At 33.0% G+C, this 26,143-nt stretch overlaps 1 protein-coding gene across 2 annotated transcripts in view; it reads right to left on the minus strand.

Annotated features, from left to right (window-relative positions):
* Positions 1-9,828: 9,828 nt before the first annotated feature.
* The window catches only part of LOC130444207 (breast cancer anti-estrogen resistance protein 1), a 43,795-nt gene continuing 27,480 nt past the window's right edge, over positions 9,829-26,143 (minus strand). The window contains exons 3-6 of one of the 2 annotated variants that reach the window (XM_056779264.1): positions 24,169-24,330; positions 15,439-15,589; positions 11,072-13,011; positions 9,829-11,011 (exon numbers count right to left, since the gene is read on the minus strand). In XM_056779264.1, the coding sequence (XP_056635242.1) occupies positions 11,747-13,011; positions 15,439-15,589; positions 24,169-24,330 (1,578 nt within the window). In that variant the 3' untranslated portion in view covers positions 9,829-11,011; positions 11,072-11,746. Of the gene's footprint in view, positions 11,012-11,071; positions 13,012-15,330; positions 15,590-24,168; positions 24,331-26,143 lie in introns of both variants that reach the window. The other variant, XM_056779263.1, reaches the window with a different exon arrangement.

Genomic DNA, 26,143 nt, shown 5'->3' on the forward strand with positions numbered 1-26,143 from the left:
TGTGGCAAATGGTAGAACCGGAAGTCGACGGTAACTTTGTTATTTTAAATAGGACACCCTATATATTAATACATTTTTGAAATCTACGTAAAATTTTATTATACTTTTGTTGGAAAACTTTTTGCGAAAAATGCATACTTTTTGAGTTATTAATTTTTTTCTAAAAAATTTGACCGTTGCGGACAATTATAAAATATTTTTTTACGAGGATACCCTTAAAGATATGAAAATAATTTCTATTCGATTGCATTTAGCAAGGTCAGACGTATTTGAAACTATGTTGAAAAATTTTTCATTCAATACAGGGTGTGCATAAAAAGTGTTCAAAATTCAACTTCATAAATATCAAATTTCTTTATTTTTTTAAATAGAACCGCCCGGTTTTTTCTATTTTAATGCATTCAAGTGTGAAAAATAAGACAAAGTCATGTATACTTTCATATACCTAAGCCTCGCCGTTATCCAGATATTAATTGTTTTCTATAAATTTTTAGAGATGCAGGTGTGGTCTAAAGTTTATTTTGAACCTTTGATACAAGCACTAAGAAATGAAAGAATATTGTTCTTTATCTTGTCAAGGTCTGTAAAAAAACCCAACTTTTAGTCGTTTCCGAGATATTGGAGATTTTAAATTATTATTGTATTTTTTAACAAGTTTTAATTTTTTTTATATACTTTTAGTAGGCTTTGTAATAAATGACACTTATTTAACTGTCATTAGTCAATTGTTGTAACTTTCGAAAATCGTTAAAATGGCTCGTTCTCAATCGAATAAGGAATATTATGTAAATTTGCTTTCAAAACATGGTGCATGTGACAAAAAACATGTACTTTATTTGCTGCTATTTTAAACACTTTCTATACACACCCTGTATAAAATAAAAAGTTTTTCAGCATGGATTCAAATACGTCTGACCTTGCTAAATTCAATCGAATAGAAACTATTTTCATATCTTTAAGGGTATCCTCGTAAAAAAATTATTTATAAGGGTCTACAATGGTCAATTTTTTTACAAAAAAATTAATAACTCAAAAAGTACGTACGCATTTTTTTAAAAAAGTTTTTAGACAAAAGTATACTAAAATTTCACCTAAATTTCAAAAATGTATCAATATACAGGGTCTCGGCAATCTTTGAAAATATTTTAGTTAAAAAGATCGTATCCGAAAACCCAAACTTAGAATTTTTCATGATTTTACTATAAGTATTTTGCCACATACAGATAGTTTTAACTGGTCGTGGGACACCCTGTATATTGGTGATACAATTTCATTGATTCTACTTTACCTCAGAATACAAATTCCATTGAACAGTTGTGCGTTTTTGACTCCTTACTACCTATACCTTTTAATCCTTTTTTCAGAAAAATATTTATTCATACATTGAGATTAAATTTTTGTTCTTTTAAAGAAAATAACGATTTAGAAAGTTTACGGATCAGAATCGGGTACAAACTTGGACGGATGGGGATAGGAGTACCGGAAGCATCTACACGCCAGACTTCCCCAGGACTCGAACTGAAATGAAAACAAGATTTCCGAAAACCATGGACCAGAATCAACGCACGGAAAACCGAAGCAGCGTTCTTAAAAAAGATATCGATTGACAACGTTCATGGTGGGTGATTACTTCGATACATCCTGGATCAAGGACTAGTATCCAAGTCAATTACCTAGTAAAGAAGACAAGACGACAGCGTGAGAATGTACTAAAAAAAGTCGCTATAAATCCAGAAGAAGGTGCACTTAAGACAAGCAGTGAACGTTTCTTGGTATATCAGGACTCAGTGGTACCAGAAAAAATCATGAACGATGCCACCAGGGAAAAATTAGAAGACTTATTCCGGCATCCAGATGGAGCTGATGTATTACAAGAAGAAAGACTACGCACCTAATACCAAGAAAGTTGCTAAACCACTTGCAGTGAAGACACCAAGAAAAAAAAGAACAGGAACCGCCTATTAGAGATCTTTGTATTTGTACAAATTGCCAGGTTTTCGAGCTGGGATAATCTCAGCAAAATAATTTCTAATCGAAGTAAATTGGATACGATTTTGCCTCTTTTGGAGGCTGCGAAGGTGGGATTGGAAGACGAATTGGGTGTATGGAAGAAGAGATACACTTTAATTAAATCCATCGGATGAGATTTGGGGTTGTATGGAGGAACAAATTTGGACTAGTATATATGGTGTTACGTAAAATCGGTAGATGCGTTTTGCGCTTTACAAAGTACTAACTCAAGAGTCTCAATTGCTTAGATTGTATTTTGTTCTATTTTTATGTAGATGTGATATTTATAATCATTTCTTTTCTGTACATGTACTGTAAATAGAACAAATTAACTTTTCAAAGTCAAATATAACGAAAAAAATTGAAATATTCCATCAATATTTTTCTGAAAATGACTTTTTTACCACTCCGCTTCAATGAGGATTGAAAATCTAGATATTTTTTGGTAATTTCACCTTTTTTTTGAAAACTTAGTTTTGTGCGTTTATATAAATTTTGTGCTTAAATATATCCTTGCACTGTTAGACCATAAGTATGGTCAATCCAATAACTACATAAATTTAATCCCTTCGAGACAATACGGTAGTACCCGCTCACCGAATACACTCGATACTAAACTATAGCGAATGTTCGTAGAATTTACTCGTGGTCGATTCTTATTTTAAGAAACGTCACGTCAATGATTAATAATATCGGGTAGATAAAGTGTAGAAGTTCGAAATAATATCTAGACCGGTTTTGGTGACTTTGCACCTCATCTGTACGAAATATATACTACTTAGGAGTCATTGATCTAAAAGAGTGACAGCACACACCACATAGCAGTTAACGACTGAGCTGTTTCTATCTGAATGTATCACAAATAGACGTTTTTTGATGATTCTCGACCAGCTAAGAAAGTAATTATTTTCTATGGTTTGTAAGTGCGAGAAGAACTGTCTCTGTATTTAAAAATTGTTCGTGAAAATGCTGAAAATCAGTATAAAGTTTTTGAGGTTATATTCATCAAATAATTCTAAACTACTGGGTGTGTATACCTTGATGTGTCTTCTTTTATATCTGTAATAGCGCCATTCTGGAGGGGTTTTTGAACTTTAATTGACTGGATACAGCTGGACGACTGGTTCTTCTACCGTGACAATGCGCCTGCACACATATCCATATCCGTTCAATAGTTTTTAGCGACAATGCTGCCACAAGCGCCACAAAATTTCCCTGATTTGACCACGTGTTACTTTCTGTTACTTCAATGAATGGAAAGAGCCATGAAAGTACCCCAACGAAAAAGGTACTGTCGGTGGTTTCAACAGATGATTTCAGTTGTAATGAAGGGGATAACGTGATTTTGTGAAGAATTTTTAGTTTTTCCCTTGTATTATGGGACATATCGTATAAGTTCTATGTATTCCTTCATAAGCTCAATTAGTTTTATGTCGTCTATATTCGTTTTGGTGTTGTAACAAAAAAAATAAATTGATTCGATAGATTCGCGGTTGATTCGTGGTAGATTCGCGAGAATGTTCGCTTTAATGCTCGGTGAGCGTGTATTACCGGCTTAACATTAATATTTGTGCGTTTTATTTTGTGCTTTTTTTTGTATAAACAAATAAAATAATCAAATATGTTTCCCTTACTGCTGTTTTGCGTTAGTTCTTTACAATTTGAGATATAAAATTATCTAATTTTGAAAATTATTCCGAATTTCGTTGTTTTTCTGATTTAAAATTGTCCTTTAATAGCAAAAGTGATTGATTAATAAACAGTTTCTTCTAAGATATTTCGCCTACAAACGAAAAAAGGAAATTACACTGATAAACATTGTTTTTGTCACACGAAATTTGTGATGATTTTGAATTGTTTTGATGTAACCTCATCAAAAAAAAATTATTATTTTGTCTCAGTCACATCTAGTTTTTTTTACAACGATTTTGTCCATCGTTTTCCATGAACCTGCATCGTGTTTATTGAAATTTTGACAGCGTGTAGGAATACCTATACAATCACCACTTTTCGAACCCTTCAAACGTTGCCCTATAAAGAATAAAGGGCTAAATAAATTTACAAACTTAAAGGTTATAAAATCCCCTATAAATTTACGTTTTGAGCGACTAATTTGCTTGAAAATTAACCGAGATATGGCAAGAAAACGAAATATACTTTTTTTAAATTTTGGAGCAGGCGGAAAGAAATTATCAAAATCTATTAGTTTTTTGTTATGATTGAAGTTCCCAAAACAAAATTATAATTTTAAAAATTAAAAAAAAAATTGTTTGAACGTTATTTGTCACGACAGCAATTTTAGTAAATTCAATTTTTCGTTAATTTAATACGTACACCTACTTAATTTATCCCACAACCATTCAAATCACAATCATATTCGAGAATAGCAAAAGATTTTTTATTTTTCTGAGCAGTTCTTGCAGAAAAACATTTTGATGATCACATTTGTTTTTGTGTCATCCATATTTTACGTCACACGTTAATATGGAGGGAAGGTATCACCAAAATGTGACAATGTGTGACCATCGAATCGAACAACTCCGCTACCAAAGGAATCCTATCCGCCCCTCCGGTTGCTAACAACAGCATACGAAGACAGTTCTCCCCTACACAACTCAAACTTCGTCGATTGTCAAGGTTGCAGATTTTCTGCGGTTTCCCTGTGAACTAGTGAACAGGTCCATCAATCAAATGCCCTACGATAGGGAATAATGCAGCCGCAGCTGTACCCACCCGCCTCCCTTTTAAATTGAAAATAAAAAAACGAAAAGTTTGTCAAAAAACAACAAAAAAGTGAAAAAGAAAAGAAAAAAAACAGAAAACCTACCAAATATATCCCCCAATGGTCGACGATAGGGAATAATGCGGCCGCTGCTATCAACCGCTCCCCATTTAAATTAAGAATAAACAAAAAAACAAAAAAATTGTCAAGGAACAACAAAAAAATAGAAAACAAATACAAAAACGAAACAAAAACTTACCAAATTTATCATCAAATGGCCGACGATAGGGAATAATGCAGCCGCAGCTTCCCATCGCCCCCCTTTTAAGTTAAGAATAAACAAAAAACAAAAAAATTGTCAAGGAACAACAAAAAAAAATGGAAAACAAATTTAAAACCAAAACACAAACAAATTTATCATCAAATGGCCGACGATAGGGAATAATGCAGCCGCAGCTACCCACCGCCCCCCATTTAAGTTAAGAATAAACAAAAAAACAAAAAAATTGTCAAGAAACAACAAAAAAATAGAAAACAAATACAAAAACGAAACAAAAACTTACCAAATTTATCATCAAATGGCCGACGATAGGGAATAATGCAGCCGCAGCTTCCCATCGCCCCCCATTTAAGTTAAGAATAAACAAAAAACAAAAAAATTGTCAAGGAACAACAAAAAAAAATGGAAAACAAATTTAAAACCAAAACACAAACAAATTTATCATCAAATGGCCGACGATAGGGAATAATGCAGCCGCAGCTACCCACCGCCCCCCATTTAAGTTGAGAATAAACAAAAAAACAAAAAAATTGTCAAGAAACAACAAAAAAATAGAAAACAAATACAAAAACGAAACAAAAACTTACCAAATTTATCATCAAATGGCCGACGATAGGGAATAATGCAGCCGCAGCTTCCCATCGCCCCCCATTTAAGTTAAGAATAAACAAAAAAATTGTCAAGGAACAACAAAAAAAATGGAAAACAAATTTAAAACCAAAACACAAACAAATTTATCATCAAATGGCCGACGATAGGGAATAATGCAGCCGCAGCTTCCCATCGCCCCCCATTTAAGTTAAGAATAAACAAAAAACAAAAAAATTGTCAAGGAACAACAAAAAAAATGGAAAACAAATTTAAAACCAAAACACAAACAAATTTATCATCAAATGGCCGACGATAGGGAATAATGCAGCCGCAGCTACCCACCGCCCCCCATTTAAGTTAAGAATAAACAAAAAAACAAAAAAATTGTCAAGGAACAACAAAAAAAATGGAAAACAAATTTAAAACCAAAACAAAAACTTAACAAATTTATCATCAAATGGCCGACGATATGGAATAATGCAGCCGCAGCTGTACCCACCCGCCTCTCATTTAAATTCAAAATAAAAACAAAAAATAAAAAAATGTCGAAAACCAAAAAAAAAATGGAAAACTAACACAAAAAATTACCAAGTATATTCCCAAACGGCCGACGATAGGGAATAATGCAGCCGCAGCCGTACCCACCCGCCTCTCATTTAAATTGAAAATAAAAAAACAAAAAGTTTGTCAAAAAACAACAAAAAAGTGAAAGAAAAAAGAAAAAACAAAACAGAAAACCTACCAAATATATCCCAAATGGTCGATGATAGGGAAAAATGCAGCCGCAGCTGTACCTACCCGCCCCCCATTTAAATTCAAAATAATAAAAAACCAAAAAAAATGTTTTTTTTTTGGTTATTTGAAATATTGGACTTTGTGTTGAATTTATTAGATTATTCAATAAATATCTAAGTGAAAAATATTTTTTCTTGATTATTTTTAGAAACATGGGTAAATTTAAAAAATGTATCACGTCACATCAGTAGGGAGGATTATGAAACTCTGACAACGTGTGACAAGGACAAGTGGAAGGATTCGAAAGTCTCGAAATTCGTGTGACGTAATTTATGGATGATCCTTTTTCTACAAAACGACAGCGTTCGATATTTCTAATCACACACACACACACACACACACACACACACACACTCTACAAAATAATTTCCTATAATTTGTGCGTTAAAGTGTTTGAACATGTAATTTTAGAATATGGGTTACGCCTAACGATAAATGTAAGGTTAAGATTCTATAACTATGAGTTTGGGTAAAAAAATCGATCAAAATATCGATATTTCAAATCTCGGAAATATCGATTTTTATATCTGAGGTATCTAAGTTTTCTGAAGGTTAATATTTTCAAAATGGCTTATACTTTAGTGATGAAAAGTTAATGTACATTGTCAGCACTTGAAATTCCGCGACAGCTGGCTCTAGAAGAATTAGCATCTCTGAAGTGTCTTCTCAAAGCTCAAAAATTAGTTGAAAACGAAAAAATAATATGGGGATATACAGCGTCGGTGCTACTCCAAAACTGTTTCTAGCCCAAAGTGATTTCTGGAAGCTGAAACTTTTCAAAATAATAATAATAACAATAAAGTCAGACTCCATTGTGATAGAACCACTCCAGTTAGCAGTCAATAGAAGAACTTTATCCACAAAGAAAAAATTGTGTCTTCTGATGGCGCTACTGTCGAAATCATTGATTTTTTGGGGTCGGCCATTGGATGATTAGTTTATTTTAATTTCAATCTTGGACACTTGAAGAAGATACTCCCGAAATATTTGGGCGTTTTGGAATTAACATCATCAACGTCCCTGTACTACATCTGATCTAGCGGCTTCTGCAGCGATGCGCCTATTTGTCACGGAATGTTCACGTGCTGATCATTGTTTTGGTTTAATTTTTTCCCAAAAAAAATTTGCCGGTTAGGAAATAACGACTTCAACAGTCCTGTTACTATTTTCTTGCATTCCATTTTTATAAATATTCACAACCATTTGTTTTTCGCGAGCGTTTAAATGAAACTTTTTATCTCTATTCTTAGACGGAGTATAGCTAATGTCAACTTCATCATCTCTACCCGTAGCAGACGTGTTTAGAATAGAAGAAATATAAACAATCTCACTGCAGTGCTATGTGCCTTCCCTGTACTATGATTTAGCGGCTTCTGCAGCGATGCGGCGCTCGCGTTTTTATTTGCCAGGGGATGTTCAAGTGCTGATCAGTTTTGGTTTAATATTTTTCATCAATAAATAGACTTAAGTTGCCCACCTGGTACAGTGGAAACTTCGAAAGTAGTAGTAGAAAAGTGAATAACTGAGAAAATTTCCATAATAAGCGGGAAATTGAACAGGAGCCTCCAATTTTTTTTCAAGCAATCGCCACAAGTATTTTGGAGTCATAGTTGTTCAATTTTGGATTTTCAACACGATAAATTCTAATTTGTTTTTTGTACTTTTGGAAAATTCATGGAATAAATAATTTTTTATAATTATCGTGAATGATGAATGGAAAATAAAAATAAGGAAAAACAAAAAAAAAACATGAAAAATTGAAAGATATTTATTAATATAAAATCTGTAAAATAAAATAAAACTTTGATGTATATATATATATATATACAAATTACAAAATAAATATTGCAAATTAATATATAGAGTGATTCATGAACAACTAGGAAACGGTATGTCCAAGAACTTGATAAAAAAAATATGAATTTCTTCAATTTCTTAAACCTTTTGATATGTTTATGCTTCTAAACGTTCTTAATCTTTGATCTTTTCTGTTTTTAAAATTAGTTCCTTTTATAATTTTTTGATGAAGATAGAAAAATTATTAAACAGACTAATTTTAAATCAGAAAAGATTAATAACATTTAGAAGCATAAACATATCAAAATTTCTAAGAAATAAGAAATTAAATAAATTTGTTTTTTTATCAAATTTCTTGGACATACCGTTTCCTAGTTGTTTATATATCACCCTATATATTTTTTGTATCGAATTTCTTGGACATATCGTTTCCTAGTTGTTTATGTATCACCCTATATATATTTTTTTCATGCTTCTAAAGTCCCTTGATTTTAAAACTCTACAGATTCAAAATTAGTTTCTTTTATAATTTTTTGAAGACAGATGAAAATTTAGTCTATTGAAACGTCAAATTTCCATCTGTTTTCAAAAAATTATAAAAGAAACTAATTTTGAATCTAAAGTTCTAAAATCAAGAACCTATAGAAGCATGAAAAAAATATTTATAGGGTGATACATAAACAACTAGGAAACGATATGTCCAAGAAATTTGATAATATATATATATATATATATATATATATATATATATATATATATAGGGTGGCCTATAAACAATTAGAAAAGAGTATGTACAAGAAATTTGATTGAAAAAAAACTCGAAGTAGGTAAAATCAAAAAGTTTTAAATAATTTAAATTATTTATCATATATATCACAAATTGACAAACGTAATATATTATAAAATATATAGGGTTACTCAGTACTAATTTAGACGAGAAAACACCGATATCTTTGGAATATAGAGAAAAATTATCTATGTAATAAATTGAGAAGCAGAAATATTAGTTTCTAACATCAATGAAGATCAATTTCGCGTCGTTTAACCATTTTTTTTCTTAAAATCCTTTGGCTCTAATTTGTTTCGGAAAGTTTTGAAGACATACCGTTTTATATATACGAACCATCCTGTATATGAAATTGAAAAAAAAAAGAAAATAAGATGATTTTGTGCTAGATTTGTTTAAATATCATACGAAGCCGATAATTCATTTTATATCATTGAAAATTTCAAGTCCAGCGTTTCAACGAACGAATTTTCACCGTATATTCTATAAAAGGAACAAACAGAATTTTTTCTATATATTTTCTTCTTTTTGTGAAAGTTTAATTGATAAAATTTCGACTGTTTCAAAAGAAAATTTGTACCAGAGTATGTTGTTTCCGAATTAGTCACTTTTCTTGTGAACTAATTAAAAAATTTTGAAAAAAAAAGAGCAATTATGAACTTGATGGATCAGAAACTATAAATACACATCAGATAGTTTTTGAAATAATAGAAAGAACAATGAATAATTCACATCTTCTTCTTCAGCATCATCATCTTCTTCTATATCAGATTTGTTGCTTCTACGTTCTATTAGAAGTAGAAGATGAATGGAAATGGATGAAACGATATGTTCTTTGTCAAATTGTAGGTTGTGATCCACGACATTTCCTCCATTTTCGGTTATCTTTGTCATCTCCTCACTCTTTTTCTTCTTATATCCATCTTGGACGTTATGCACGTCAGTTTCTTTTGCAATATTACAATTTTTTGTAATCTCCATTGAAATATTGGTATTGGAACGAACCTTACATCCTATTTGGATGTAAGTTTCGTCTATTTTCGATCATCTTTGATTTATTTTCACTGTTTTTGTTCTTCTATACATCTAGGTTGTGTCTAATGTCAGTTTTTTTCGGTTCCATTGAAATGTGATAGTTTCTTCTGGTGTTCATTGAAATATTGGTACTTTTCTCCTCTTTAGATGATATTTCGTCCGTTTTCGATCATATCTGGCTTGTTTTCACTGATTTTCTGCTTCTATCCAACTAGGAAGTGGTCCACGCCAGTTTCTTTTTTTCTCCAGTGGAATATGTCAGTTTTCTCCAAATTTCAATTAAAGGTTGGTACTGTCCATCATCTCGAATATTAATTTAGTCCATTTTCGTTCATTTCTCTCTCATTTCCTCTATTTCCGTTTATCTATGACATCTTTTCACTCTTTTCCTTCTTCTATCCATCTTGGAAGTTATGCACGTCATTTTTTATCTCCATTGAAATGTGAAAATTTCTTGTAGTCTCTATTGAAATATGACAGTTTCTTCTGGTGTCCATTGAAATATTGGTACTTTTCTCCTCTTTGAATGTAAATTTCGTCCATTTTCGATAATCTCTGGTTTGTTCACGGATTTTTTGCTTCTATCCATCTAAGAAATGATCCACGGCAGTTTCTTTCGGTCTCCATTGGAATATGTCAGTTTTCTCCAAATTGCAATTAAAGGTTGGTACTGTCCATCATCTCGAATATTAATTTAGTCCATTTTCGTTCATTTCTCTCTCATTTCCTCTATTTCCGTTTATCTTCGACATCTTTTCACTGTTTTTCTTCTTCTATCCATCTTGGAAGTTATGCACGTCAGTTTTTGTTGATATCCATTGAAATATGACAGTTTCTCCTAATATCCATTGAAATATTGGTATTTTTCTCCTCTTTGGATGTATATTTCGTCCGTTTTCGATCATAGCTGGTTTGTTTTCACTGTTTTTGTTCTTCTATCCATCTAGAAAGTGATCCACGTCAGTTTCTTTTGGTACCCATTGAACATTTGGTACTATCTTCATCTTTAGACGTAAATTTCGTCCACATTCATTCATCCCTTACTTGTTTTCACTGATATTCTGCTTCTTTCCATCTAAGAAATGATCCACGACAGTTTATTTTGATGTCCATTTAAATATGACAATTTCTTGTAGTCTCCATTGAAATACGACAGATTCTTCTGGTGTCCATTGAAATACTAGTATTTTTCTCCTCGTTGGATGTAAATTTCGTCTATTTTCTATCATCTCTGGCTTGTTCTCACTCATTTTCTACTTCTATTCATTTAGGTTGTGTCATTCCTCCTCTCCTGACGTAAATTTCTGATATATTCTTTTATTCTTTGGCTTGTTTTCGCTGTTTTTCCGTTTCTACCTATCCGGGATGTCATCCACGTTAGTTTCTTTTGACATCTATAGATATGTGTCAGATTCTTTTCATCTCCATGGATACATTAGTCCCATCCTCGTCTCTGGATGTATATTTCTTCCATTTTCCTTCATCTCTGGCTTGTCCTCACTGTTTTTCTTCTTCTACCCATCCGGGTTACGTCCCATGTCAACTTTCTTTCGGTTTCCATTAAAATGTTGGTACCACTCTTTCTTCTTATCGCTATCTATCTATTTCCATTCGATTTCCATTCCATTTCCACGAATCCGGTAGTCAAAAATTTGAAAAAAAAACTTTTCGATAAACAACATACTCTGCCGACAAAAAATATAAAAAACAAAACCAAAAACCGAACATTTTAAAACGAAACTGCAGCTTGTACCAAACAAACTTTTAAATCTTTAGCCGAATGTGAAATATCGACAACGGAATCGACCATCTCTTGAACGGCATTAACCGAAGGAAATTGCAACGCCGCCTGTTTAGTTTTATTGACGCTAGTAGCCAATGCGTCCGATAGAGCGTTGGAACAACTCAAAGATCTCTCTTTAATTTCCCTACACGTTATATTCCTGTGAACGGTATCGCCGATAAGGACCAATTTGTGAGCGCTCAATACGACGAATTTTCCGTGAGCCAAAAATATCTTCGGCGGTTGATTGTGTTCGACGGTACGTAGAAAAGCGTCGATGGCGTGCGTCAAATTTTCGTGATGATTGACGACTTGAGCGGCGTAAAACGTCAATAATTGCTTATCGTCCGGATCTAGACCGACGGCGGTTTTGGGATCGACGTCGAAGGCGACGTCGTCGGCGTGTTTGACGCAATTATCGTAACCTTTTCGTAAATTTTTCGGTAGGGTTTTCATTATATCGGCGTGATTTTTCGATACGTTTTCTTTGGAATCCAAACTAACGTAATCGTATTCTTCGTTCCAATCGTTGGTCGGATCTTTTTTGAATAACAACAGACCGTTGCCTTGTATGAAAGACGCGATTTGTCGTATGTCTTCGGTCAGAGCGCGCGAACAAGCGACCAATTGCTCTAATTCGTCCGGTTTTTTGACGGTGTCTTCCTCTTCCGGTCTGGCTAATAGATCTATCGACCAATTGTGCGTATTCAATTCGTCGGCGGCTTTTTGGACGAGGGCGTTCGATATCCTTATGGCCGATACTAGAGGCGTCAATTTCCCGGCTAAATTTTTATCGGAAGCCCTAGCGGCGTTTCCGAGTGTACCTTCGCCGAAATCCGCCAAATCGTGTAGGGACGTCCGTAATCTGGTAACGGATAATTTGATTTCCATTATGGTTTGTTCTAATTTTTCTTTTGTCCTCCATTGTGGTCCGACGAATCCTAGAAGTTTCGATATTGCGCTCGTTGTATCAGTCTGTAATCTCTCGAGATTTTCGAGAGCAGAATTCAATTCCAACGGTAGTTCTTTGGAAATTTGCGAGGGAACGTCGTAATTGGACGTTGTCTGTAACACTAGTTGGGGTCCTCGGTTATGGGGCTTCGGGACGTCGTAATCGGGCATATTCGCCAGACTGCTGCGGTTTGATGAACTCAACGAATCCGCCGTTAAGGAACTTGCTGAACTGGAAGGGGTCAGTTGATTCGGTACTCCTATAAATAAACATTTCATATAATATTGAGAAAACTACTTTTATATTATAAGTCATTAAACACGCGGTAAAACATTCAATATTAAAAATTAATGATTTTCATAGTCTATAAAACTAAGTGTATTGTAAGGCACTAAAAATTCACAACGATAGAGAAAATTTTTTTCCGTTTTACTACTTAAGGAACTTAGTATTATGATTATAAAATACGCGATCCAACAGTCAATATTGAGAAAAAAATTAACGATTTTATAGTGTATGAAATTTAGTGTAGTGTAAATCATAAAGCACGCTGTAAAACACTAAATCTTCTGATGGAAATTCGCGGTGATAGAGAAAATTTCTTTTTGGTTTTACTGCTTAAGAAACTAAGCGTTTTAATTATAAAACACGCGATCAAACACTAAATATTTGGAGCAAAATTCACGTTTTTAAATGGCCTACGAAACTTTTTGTATTCAAAGTCATAAAACACGCGGTAAAACACTAAATCTTCTGATAAAAATTCACGGTGATACAGATAATTTCTTTTTGGTTTTACTGCCTAAGAAACTTAGTGTATTCGAAGTCGTAAAACACCCGATCAAACACTCAATATTGAGAAAAAAATTGACGATTTTGATAGTGTATGAAATTTAGTGTATTGTAAATCATAAAGCACGCTGTAAAACACTAAATCTTCTGATGGAAATTCGCGGTGATAGAGATAATTTCTTTTTGGTTTAATGCCTAAGAAATTAAGTGTTTTAATTATAACACACGCGATCAAACACTCAATATTTAGAACAAAATTCACGTTTTTAAATGGCCTACGAATCTTTGTGTATTCAAAGTCATAAAACACGTGGTAAAACATTTAAAATTGAGAAAAAATTAACAATATTTATGATCAATGAAACTTATTGTTTGATAGCAGGCAGCAAAAAATTAAATCTTCAGATGAAAATTCACAGTTATTGAAATTTTTTGTTGTTTTACTGCCTAAAAAACTAATTATAAAACACGCGATCAAACACTCGATATTTAGATCAAAATTAACGTTTTTAATGGTCTATGAAACATACTGTGAAAGTCGTAAAACACGCAGTAAAACACTCAAAATTTTGATGAAAATGCATAATTATAGAAAAAAAGTCTTTTTACTTTTGCTGTTGGAAATGTTTTAAATATTAAACGCGCGATAAAACACTCAATAGTTAGATTAAAATTAAGGGTTTATAGATCTATAAAACTCACTCATAAAACAAGTAGTAAAACACTTAACATTGAGAAGAAAAGTAACGATTTTTATGGTATTTAGAACCTGTGTATTGTAAGTCATAAAGCACGCTGTAAAACACTAAATCTTCGATGTTATAAAAAAAATTTTGTTTGTTTTAATGCCCAAGAAACTTAGCGTTTTAATTATAAAACAAACGATCAAAACTCAAAATTTAAATCAAAATTACTTTTTCGATTGCCTAAGTGTATTAAAAGTCATAAAACACGCAAGACATCACTCGATACTAGGATCAAAATTAATGGTCTATAAAACTTTTATCTAATAAACATGCAGTAAAACAATCAAATATTAATTATAATCAATATTTGGATCAAAACTTTCAATTACACTAGAAATTTGTTCTTTCTTGATCAATTAACTGTAGTTGTGAAACACTCCATAAAACACTAAATATTTAAATCAAAAATTAGAAGAAAAAAATTGTTGGAGAGCATTTTTTTTAAACATCGACTATACAGGGTCATAATACAATTAACGACGTCCTTTAATTGCCTATAAACATTAATAAACGATAAAACACGCGATAAAACACAAAATAAAGGTTCTAAAAAAGTAGAAAAAAAAATGAGGGGGAAATTTAGTTTAAGTGAAACAAAATTAGATTTTCAGATACTTGGCATTCATTTGTTGGTTAACGTTAATATTTATATAAAAAATGGAAATTTATTTGTACATAAAAATGACTATTTTCAATTTTGTTTCTAAATTTTGGAAAATAAACTTGTAATTATTGATATTAATAATAGTAGTAAAAAATGAGGTTAGAAAATTTTTAAAAATCGTTTGTGAATCCTGAAAAAGGGTATAACTATAATGGGGTTTTCGGAAATATTTGAAAAAATTATTATTTCATACAAAACTAAAGATCCTTAGGTAAGTTTTGAATTTTTTATTATTATACTAACTATTTATATCGAAAAAATGATAATATAATAAATGTAGATTGAAAATAAACGAAATTTTTTTGGAAAAAAATATTTAAAAAAAATGAAAGCATCAAAATAAAATTATAAAAAATAAAATAACAAAAAAAAATACCTAAATGTTGTCGCGGAATGTCATACGTTTCACCTGAATCTCTACTAATCGGTGAGGCGCAAGAAGGGGCGGGAGAACATCTAGGACAATTCCTAAAATTTTCATTACCTACGGGGATAGCGCGGGGAGGGACGTCGTAACAGTCGTTGGTCTGATCCCGGGTATTTAAGCCCGGACTCACACCCGATGACACCGGCGAACATCTCGAAGGCGGCATGTCGTATAAGTAGACATCGTTGAATTTTTTAGGCGTTATGACCTGAAAAATAAATAGGACAAATAAAGAAAGGGGGGATGGAAATGTGATGTCAAACACATTCAAATTCAACTGCCAAAAATTCCATATAAAATTTTCAAAAACAATCATCCGATTGTCAAACATAGATTAAGCGTTCAAAATGGCTAAAGTTAAAATTACATATATATATAGCGAAAATAATTTTGTACCGTATGCATCGAAAAAGTTATCTTCAATGCTACTTGGTACGAACCCTGTAACTATCGCCCTCTATGAGAGTGAGACATAATAACAAATTCATCGGATGTATCAGTTTCCAAAACATATTCATATAAAATTTCAATACAATGTTGCCAATAGTTGCGAGAAAATCGTAAAAAATGTGTGCGTGTGTATATTTTTTTCTTCAGCACCCTATATATTGAATACGTACGAAAATTTTTTACTCAGCACACCCCTCATATTTTTCAGTTTTCTAACTATCCTAGAGACGGCATCATCTTTTTTGAAACACCCTGTATATGTAAACAATTTGAAAATTGAACACATAATGTTCCATGAACAGACAATTCTGCCGAGGTACATTATCGGGGAAGACCCTGTATATTTTTAAATAATTTTGAAATACTATACAGAATGTTTCATAAAAAATTTATTCTGCCGAGTTACCTTATTGAGGAACACCCCGTATATTTGAAAATTATCTTTAAATAGAATACAGAATGATCCATAAAACGGGAGCACCCTGTATATTTGAGAATTATTTTTAAATAGAATACAGAATGATCCATAAAAAAAGAATCTGTCGAGGTACATTATCGGGGAAGACCCTGTATATTTTTAAATAATTTTGAAATACAATACAGAATGTTTCATAAAAAATTTATTCTGCCGAGTTACCTTATTGAGGAACACCCCGTATATTTGAAAATTATGTTTAAATAGAATACAGAATGATCCATAAAACGGGAGCACCCTGTATATTTGAGAATTATTTTTAAATAGAATACAGAATGATCCATAAAAAAATCAATTCTGCCGAGGTACATTATCGGGGAAGACCCTGTATATTTTTAAATAATTTTGAAATACAATACAGAATGTTTCATAAAAAATTTATTCTGCCGAGTTACCTTATTGAGGAACACCCCGTATATTTGAAAATTATGTTTAAATAGAATACAGAATGATCCATAAAAAAACAATCTGCCGAGGTACATTATCGGGGAGGACCCTGTATATTTTTAAATAATTTTGAAATACAATACAGAATGTTTCATAAAAAAATCAATTCTGCCGAGTTGCCTTATTGAGGAACACCCCGTATATTTGAAAATTATTTTTAATTAGAATACAGAATGATCCATAAAAAAACAATCTGCCGAGGTACATTATCTGGAAAGACCCTGTATATTTTTAAATAATTTTGAAATACAATACGGAACGTTTCATAAAAAAATCAATTCTGCCGAGTTGCCTTATTGAGGAACACCTCGTATATTTGAAAATTATTTTTAATTAGAATACAGAATGATCCATAAAAAAACAATCTGCCGAGGTACATTATCTGGAAAGACCCTGTATATTTTTAAATAATTTTGAAATACAATACGGAATGTTTCATAAAAAAATCAATTCTGCCGAGTTGCCTTATTGAGGAACACCCCGTATATTTGAAAATTATTTTTAAATAGAATATAGAATGATCCATAAAAAAATCAATTCTGCCGAGGTACATTATCGGGGAAGACACTTTATATTTGTGAATAATTTTAAAACAGAATACAGAGTGTTCTATAAAAAAAATTATTCTGCAATGTTAAACCGTTTTCTGAATAACGTATTTATATTAAATACATCTGGATGTTTCTTGTAAACATACTGTATATATTTGTTAGTCCAGACTTATATTTTACACCTGCACGTCAACGTTAACCAATTTAACTACTCTCGTAAATTGAGCACAACGTAATAAATTTAAGAAAAAAGAAATTGCCGCAATTACATGAAACAACATATTTTTTTCGCGAAAATGAAAAATTATACTAAAATTTCGAAGTAAAAGTCGACCACACGCATACATATCTTATTAATACCTATAGTCTACACTAAAAAAAATATTTCGATTAACGTATCGTACACTAATATTTTAATTTAAAACAAAATGTGTTTTTGAAACTATTTTGAAGATGTATAAGTATTCATTTTGGGGCTAATACTTCTCGAATTAATCGGGACAAACATCTTTTTCTAGTCTATAAAAATATGTCACCTTTACCCCTCAACTCGGCATTCAGATTTGCGATCATAGAATAATCGGACGGAGCCAGATCTGGGATATATAGTGGGTGTTCAATCTGTATAATTCGGAAAACCGGAAAACGAAACAGAGTGGACTGGAGCAAAATAAATTGCGAGTTCAACGTTTTTATACACCTGAAGATGCGTTCAAATCACATGTTTTGGAGGTACCTCGATCAGAATGGGAAAAACGCTTCGATAATCAGTTCAAACGTGTATTGTTGAAATTGGAGAATATTTTGAAAAACAATAAAGCCATATCGACTCATAAATATTTGTCTATTTGGAAAATTGAATATAAAAAGAATCTTCTATTATAATTTTGAATTATTTTCACAATAGGACGTCCCTAAAAACGGCAGAATCCTTTGTTATTTTCTACATTTCGATCAAATAGAATTATTATTATTTATAAAATAGAAAATTTTTGGTTTGCTTTCAAGTTAAAACTCTTAAAACGTTTTCGGATATAGGAAAAAATATTTATTTTTGTTGACCAGTGTAACAATTAGACAATTTTCAATGGAAAAATCAATAAATTGCATCAACTACGAGAGTATCGATTGGGCCCTCTCAAAATGCATAATTACAAGAAGAGAATTTACGTAGGGTAAAAAACAACACCTAAAAAAAAACTACTTACGTTTCGAATCTCGTAAACAACAAGGTGAAATGATTTACGAGTTGAAATGACCTTATAGCCTGTTGACCATATTCGGGCACTAATACGCTACTACTCGATAAACCGCATCATCACCTACGTTTTAATTTCTTTTTTGGATCGATTTCGGCAGCCTTTGTAAAGATGCGAGGTGTAAAATGAAAATTAGATTGGATTAATTTAAGGGATTAAAGCACAGCTGCAGTTGTGAACTACGTGAAAAACAAAATAGGTCTGGTTGGATGGGGTCGCGAAAACTGCGTTCCGAGTTGCATTTCTTCACCGTCAGGGGCGGATTGAGTTGCGAATGAGGGTGTCTAATGAAAATCGACAATCAAACTCCCTTCTATTTGGAAATTTCGTGAATTCGCTAAACTTTTATTATGATGAATAATTATTTTTGTAAATACGAATATTTTTTTAATTTTACAAATTCTTGCTCCACTGCTGCACTTGGAATCACTTAACTGCGAAGTTGGTTCCCATTAGGAGTGTCCAACCTGACTTAAGTACTGAATCTTATCATATACAATAAAAACTATAAATTCTAGTAGAAAAAGGAGATTAATAAAAGACAAAAATTAGGTAATCCCAAAAGATACGTTAATGGAGAGTGAAATAAGTAAAAAAAACATTATGAAACCCTAAAATCTTCAGCACTTAGGAGTGCAATTACAAAAGAGGTTCAACATGTTGAATCGATGCGATTTTTGAGATCAGTCGGAAGGGTTTTGAGCTATACCAACATCAACTTTCTCTGTCCGATTGGCTGAAAATCCGTTTATTAGATAATTCTCGTTGATTTCCAGGTTTTTCTAGTCTTTTTTCGGTTTTCAAGGCTGCGTAACTTGTAGTTGTGTTGTAATTGAACCTCATCAGTACGAAATACATATTCTATAAATCGATGTAAAATACAATAATACCCATGAATTCTGAACAAACATAAAGGTGGTGGAAGTTGAATGTATGTGAAGCCACATTCGTGCACAGTGAATTTTCCCGCCCCTTTTTTTGGATAATTTTTTGACGAAACTGCTTTAGTAGTTAGTCATTGTAATATGCCGCGTTCCCGGTTATATTTGATCCCTAAAAACCAATCAAGAAGATACCCTCGCCGTCCCAAAAAATATAGCCATCACTTTTTTTATTTGCCATGGGCTCTCTGTTCCCTGGAATCTCTTTCGGACGTCGGATGTACTGCCATTTCTTTTGTTGATCATTTAGAACGGATTTCTTCCACTAATTTAACTTTTCCGGAGTAATCATCAAAGAGGGATCATAAAGATTACAGCTTAGCGACCAAGAGGTAACAGTCGACATGCGATTGACGTATACTACGAATTTGAACATGAGTCACTAGGTATAGACGAAAATAGGTGATGAAGTTATGGTGTCAGATTTTGCCTTCAACTTCGGCAAAGTCCGATAGAAATTTTGTCAAATCTATGAAGAATGAAGACGAGAAACATCGATGGAAGATCAATCACGAAGCGGTAAGCATTCAACTGCAAAACCGATATCTAGAGGTTCAGATCAACGGTTGATGATCAAATTGATCGGTTGAATTCGAATCACATCATCGTTCATCAGATTCTGACTAATTGGAGATGGGAAAGATCTGCTTTCCAAAAAACTTGATTGTCTCATCACTGGTAATGGAAGTTGAGAGTTGAGAGCATGGAATGACGCACCCTTCGATGTCTATGATGGTAGTTTAGTCTCGGTTAACCCTTTGAGACGCAATTAGTGTTGAGTTTTATACTTTATGGACCAAGACAAATTTTTGTGAAGTTCGTATACGAATTATTTTCGTCTGAAAAATTCAGACTTGTAAGTTTTAAAATGGATCAAATCAAGGTTGTCTTCATAGTCTAGACTAAGTACCATTGGCGCCGAATTAACAATATCTAGACGTACCGTGGACAACAACAACAAAATATGCATCCACCAGGAGCTTAAGCGATGGAAAACGTTCAGGGCGGCCTCGGAAAACCATAACAGAGAGATCTGTCTTTGAGTACTTTTGCGGCGAAAGGAAGTGTTAAAGAAGTTGTCAAGTGGGCTAAATAATACAAAAATTGGACGCATGAAGAGTTAGAAGCAATTTTATGGAGTGATGATTAAAAGTTTGGGGTTTTCACCACCATCCATAGAAATAATCAATTTGTTGGTACTTGAGACCTTGAAACACCCTTCCTACATGACTCATAATGTTTTTTTTTGGGTTGTGTAACACGGTGGAGTCTCGGTGATGGTTTGCGGCCGATCGGCAGAAAATGTATCTTCCAGCATGACAACGATCCCAAGTATTCCTCGAAACTGCGCAAAGAGTATTTGAAAGAATTGGAACAAAGGAAGGATAGACTAAAAGTGGTCCGATTGAGTTGTTGTGGGACAAATTGGAGCAAAATTCAAAAACTTCCACTACACAACTTTGGAATTTCCTGAATAACGAATGGAACCAAATAGACGAAAATGTTGTTGAAATTTGTTGAAATTGTGACAAGGATGGCAAAATTGTGCACCGAAATAACAAAAAACAAAAGAGAGTTACTTCGATGAATCAAAATCAAAAAAGACAATGTATCTCGTAGAAAAAAATGATTATAGCTTTCAATTTTATGAAAAATATCGAATTTCATTTACAAAACCTCTCTGATACGTAGCTGTTGACTTCGTCCTAGGTTTAGCCAGACGAATCGATCGGACTGGGCCACCATCGGGTTGCTATAGCAACGCAGACATCCCGGCCGTTAGGCATGACTGATACGAATTGAACGACCCGGAAAAGTGGTCGGTTATTTCTGGATTTTCACGGCCACTCCTCAATATATAAAGTATTCGTATCGAAAAATGAAAACTCTGATCGAATAGCAGCAAAAATCGATAATCTAATGGAAGGCAAATCGAGTAACTATGATAAACGACATAATAAATATATAGTTATAATTATATTCGAAACGTTTCGATTTATATTCGAAGCCATCCTCGGAGTGACCAGGTGCGAGCGGATAATTCCAATCGTGGATTCAACCGAAGGTAACACTTTGAAGAAGATTTATTTCTATTTATCTCACTTTTTTATCACGTCTCGTTCTTGAATTTGCCGTCAAAAAAATCGAATAATAAAAAATGTACGTTAAATAATTTAAAGAATATCAGTGAATAAAAAAATTGTTGGTGCTAGAGGTTTCCACGAATTCGAATTTTTTTTCAAACCAGTTTAGATTATTAAGTCGGAATTTTTGGAACCGTTGGTGATATTCATACTGAACACACTGTTTACACCAACACTCACAATTACATTGTCTGAAGCGCGTTTCGATAACCAAGTTATCGTCTTCAGAGATTGAACGTAAACTATTTACTGAAGACGATAATTTGGTTATCGAAACGCGCGTCAGACAGTGTAATTGTGACTATTGGTGTAGTGGTAGTGTAAACAGTGTGTTCAGTAGTTTAGAGACCTTATACGACCTTAATTCCATAAAACGAGACGCAACAGAAACACTGGTCTCGATAATAGACGGAATCTAAACTAAAACGAGATTTTTCCATTCTCGTTTCGTGTGATACCTTTGTGAGTACTTGTGGAGTCATAACTCTTCGGCGTAACAAAGGAAAAAACAATTTATTATGGTTATACAGCACATCACCGAATAACACACTCCCTCAAGTTCATAGGGTTTAGCTTGTTAATGCAGCCGTATGTGGTTTTCATCATCAGCCAGCTGGAGAACTTAAAGTTGGGATGTTTGAGCAGCTTTTCTTCTTATCTTTTGGAAACTATCTTCATTTCATTTAGAATAGATTCGACTAGGAAGATGTAGACCTAGTTTTGTAATGATCCTTAAAATTTAATTTTGAAACGTTTCTAACGATCCGCATTCATAGTTACAAGTGGGACATTCGATTCTATTTCGAAGCTTGAGAGAAGCCACAGAATTAATTCTGCTCCAAAATACATTGCCACAAGTTCAAATGATTCAATTTCTTAATGCAGCCGCATATGGTTTCGATCATCAGCCAGCTGAAGAGCTTGGAGTTGGAATATTGGGGTTTCCAAAGATCTACGAATGCTACAACACCATAGTTTCAAGTGGGATCGATTTCGGAATCTGCTAGAAGATGAATTTTGCTTCACAATACACTCCCACAAGTTCAAATGTTTTAGTTCCTTATATCCTTCTTATTTCGTTTTGATCATCAGCCATCTGGAGTAAGGATGTTTGCGAAACCCTTCTCCGTATCTTCTGGGAACTATCTTCATTCCATTTGGAAACGATTCGACTTGGATGACGTGGACCTAGTTTTGTTATAATCCTTAATATCCTTCTTATCTCGTTTTGATCATCAGCTATCTGGAGTAAGGATGTTTGCGAAGCCCTTCTCCGTATCTTCTGGGAACTATCTTCATTCCATTTGGAAACGATTCGACTTGGATGACGTGGACCTAGTTTTGTTATAATCCTTAATATCCTTCTTATCTCGTTTTGATCATCAGCTATCTGGAGTAAGGATGTTTGCGAAGCTCTTCTCCGTATCTTCTGGGAACTATCTTCATTCCATTTGGAAACGGTTAGATTTGGAAGACGTGGATCTAGTTGTGTTATGATCCTTAATATCCTTCTTATCTCGTTTTGATCATCAGCCAGCTGAAGAACTTGGATGTTTGCGAAGCCCTTCTTCGTAACTTCTGGGAACTATCTTCATTTCATTTGGAAACGATTCGACTTGGATGACGTGGACCTAGTTTTGTTATGATCCTTAATATTTAATTTTTAAGGGTTTTTAAGAATATCCGAATGGTACAACATCTATTCCGAAACTTTTACGACACAGAATTAATTCTGATTCACTATACACTTTCACTAGTTCAAATGATTTAGTATCTTAATGCAGCTGCATCTGGTTTTCATCATCAGCCAGCTGGAGAACTTGGATGTTTGCGAAGCCCTTCTCCGTATCTTCTGGGAACTATCTTCATTCCATTTGGAAACGATTAGATTTGGAAGACGTGTATCTAGTTTTGTTATGATCCTTAATATCCTTTTATCTCGTTTTGGTCATCAGCCATCTGGAGTAAGGATGTTTGCGAAGCCCTTCTTTTTATAATTTGGAAACTATCTGCATTACATTCGGGATTAATTTGACTTGAAAGTTTATATCGACTAATACATATATGATTTAAGTTGTGAATCCCAGATTCACACACAGATTCTCTCAATAGATACAATACAGTTATTTAGAGTATTTGAAAGATAATTCATCACCTTCCTGTTAATAAATACCAACAATGTTTATATTTATAAGAGTCGTACTGTAAATTTAAAGTAATTTCAATGTATGTAATTGTGAATTGTGCCAGATTTTAAACCAATTTGACTTTGATTCCGAGCTGGTTCATTTAGTTAACTAGCACAATTTAATTAAAAAATAATAGATGATAATATTGGTGTTGATTTGATGAGTTTTATGGTGCAAAAATGTATGAAAAGACGACGTTACAAAATAAATAAAATGTTATAATAGTGATATACCATAATTTCACCAAAAAAAAATATCATATTCAACTGAAAACTAATACTTATTATTTTTTTTTAGACATAACGTTAAAATATGCTGAAATTGGACTCACCTGATTTGGTAGAACGTGCCAGCTTCGTCTTTTTCCTTGTCTTTGTAGAGAATTGAAATCGCCTTGTTCGGAAAATTGGTGAGGAGAGACGCCCCTAGTAATCTGCCCGGTATCTTCATAGACACCGGGTATTAACCTTAATCTATTTGCGGGGCAGATTCCCTGTAAAACAATTTTTTCATGGATATTGATAAGTAAATTAAAATATTGTAATAAAGAGTAGAAAAAATTAATAAACCAGACGGATAAGTTTAAATACGTAAATGAAACTCCCCATGGAAATAATGAAAAGATACAGAGAAGTAGAAGTTATGGAAGTTTTGACGTCCGAAGTAGAAGTTTCCTCCTCGTAAAAAACCATACAGCAATGAAACAAATGAAACTTTCCATAGAAATGATGGAAAGAGAGAGAAGTAGAAGTTATGGAAGTTTTGACGTCCGAAGTAGAAGTTTCCTCCTCGTAAAAAACCATACAGCAATGAAACAAATGAAACTTTCCATAGAAATGATGGAAAGAGAGAGAAGTAGAAGTTATGGAAGTTTTGACGTCCGAAGTAGAAGTTTCCTCCTCGTAAAAAACCATACAGCAATGAAACAAATGAAACTTTCCATAGAAATGATGGAAAGAGAGAGAAGTAGAAGTTATGGAAGTTTTGACGTCCGAAGTAGAAGTTTCCTCCTCGTAAAAAACCATACAGCAATGAAACAAATGAAACTTTCCATAGAAATGATGGAAAGAGAGAAAAGTAGATGTTATGGAAGTTTTGACGTCCGAAGTAGAAGTTTCCTCCTCGTAAAAAACCATACAGCAATGAAACAAATGAAATTCCCCATGGAAATAATGAAAAGATACAGAGAAGTAGAAGTTATGGAAGTTTTGACGTCCGAAGTAGAAGTTTCCTCCTCGTAAAAAACCATACACCAATGAAACAAATGAAACTTTCCATAGAAATGATGGAAAGAGAGAGAAGTAGAAGTTATGGAAGTTTTGACGTCCGAAGTAGAAGTTTCCTCCTCGTAAAAAACCATACAGCAATGAAACAAATGAAACTTTCCATAGAAATGATGGAAAGAGAGAGAAGTAGAAGTTATGGAAGTTTTGACGTCCGAAGTAGAAGTTTCCTCCTCGTAAAAAACCATACAGCAATGAAACAAATGAAACTTTCCATAGAAATGATGGAAAGAGAGAGAAGTAGAAGTTATGGAAGTTTTGACGTCCGAAGTAGAAGTTTCCTTCAAGTTTTTTCAAAATATACAGTAATTATAGAACTGAAATGAATAGAAATAGAAAAATGATAATAAAAAATATTCTCCCAGTTGTTTTAGTCTATTTAATATCCAAATTTCTTCACTCAAAGCCTCAATTAAGCTTCCTTTCGTATTTTCAATGACTTCTCTTCCATAATCATCTATTTTGTTATTTTTGTCCTTCATCTTTTGTAAACAAATCGTACTACAAAATTTTGTATAGTTGCAAATCATACGGCAGTTGATTTTCGGAAATTTCATGATATGTCTTTCCATCAAAAATATTTTCTCTTTCTTAAATTCCATTATGGTACTCAATGAAAATGAAATTGTTCATTTTGTCTATTGTTTAACCTCAAATACGCACCGTATGTAAGATTTACTAACGATCTGTAGTACACAATATTTTTTTTAAATAAAACATACAATTCATTTTTTAAAGAAAAATACTTTGGAAACAATTGCATAGGAATTGATGAAATTCCATAAACCTTGTTGGCCAACTTATCGACAGAATTTTTTTTTGCCTTCAAAGGAAACGTCCAACGCATACGCATTCGGTATTTTCTGAGCATTTTCATCAAAATAACTCATACGTAACTGCTCTCAAACGAATAAATAGTCCTAATATAGAATAAAAATTGAAGCATGAGCTTGAATGACGATGTATATTAATCCATAACCTAAAATGATAACAATCCCCTGGTATAATTTTTTTGAAACGAAC

Source organism: Diorhabda sublineata, chromosome 5 (assembly GCF_026230105.1).
Source record: "Diorhabda sublineata isolate icDioSubl1.1 chromosome 5, icDioSubl1.1, whole genome shotgun sequence".
Taxonomy (NCBI): domain Eukaryota; kingdom Metazoa; phylum Arthropoda; class Insecta; order Coleoptera; family Chrysomelidae; genus Diorhabda; species Diorhabda sublineata.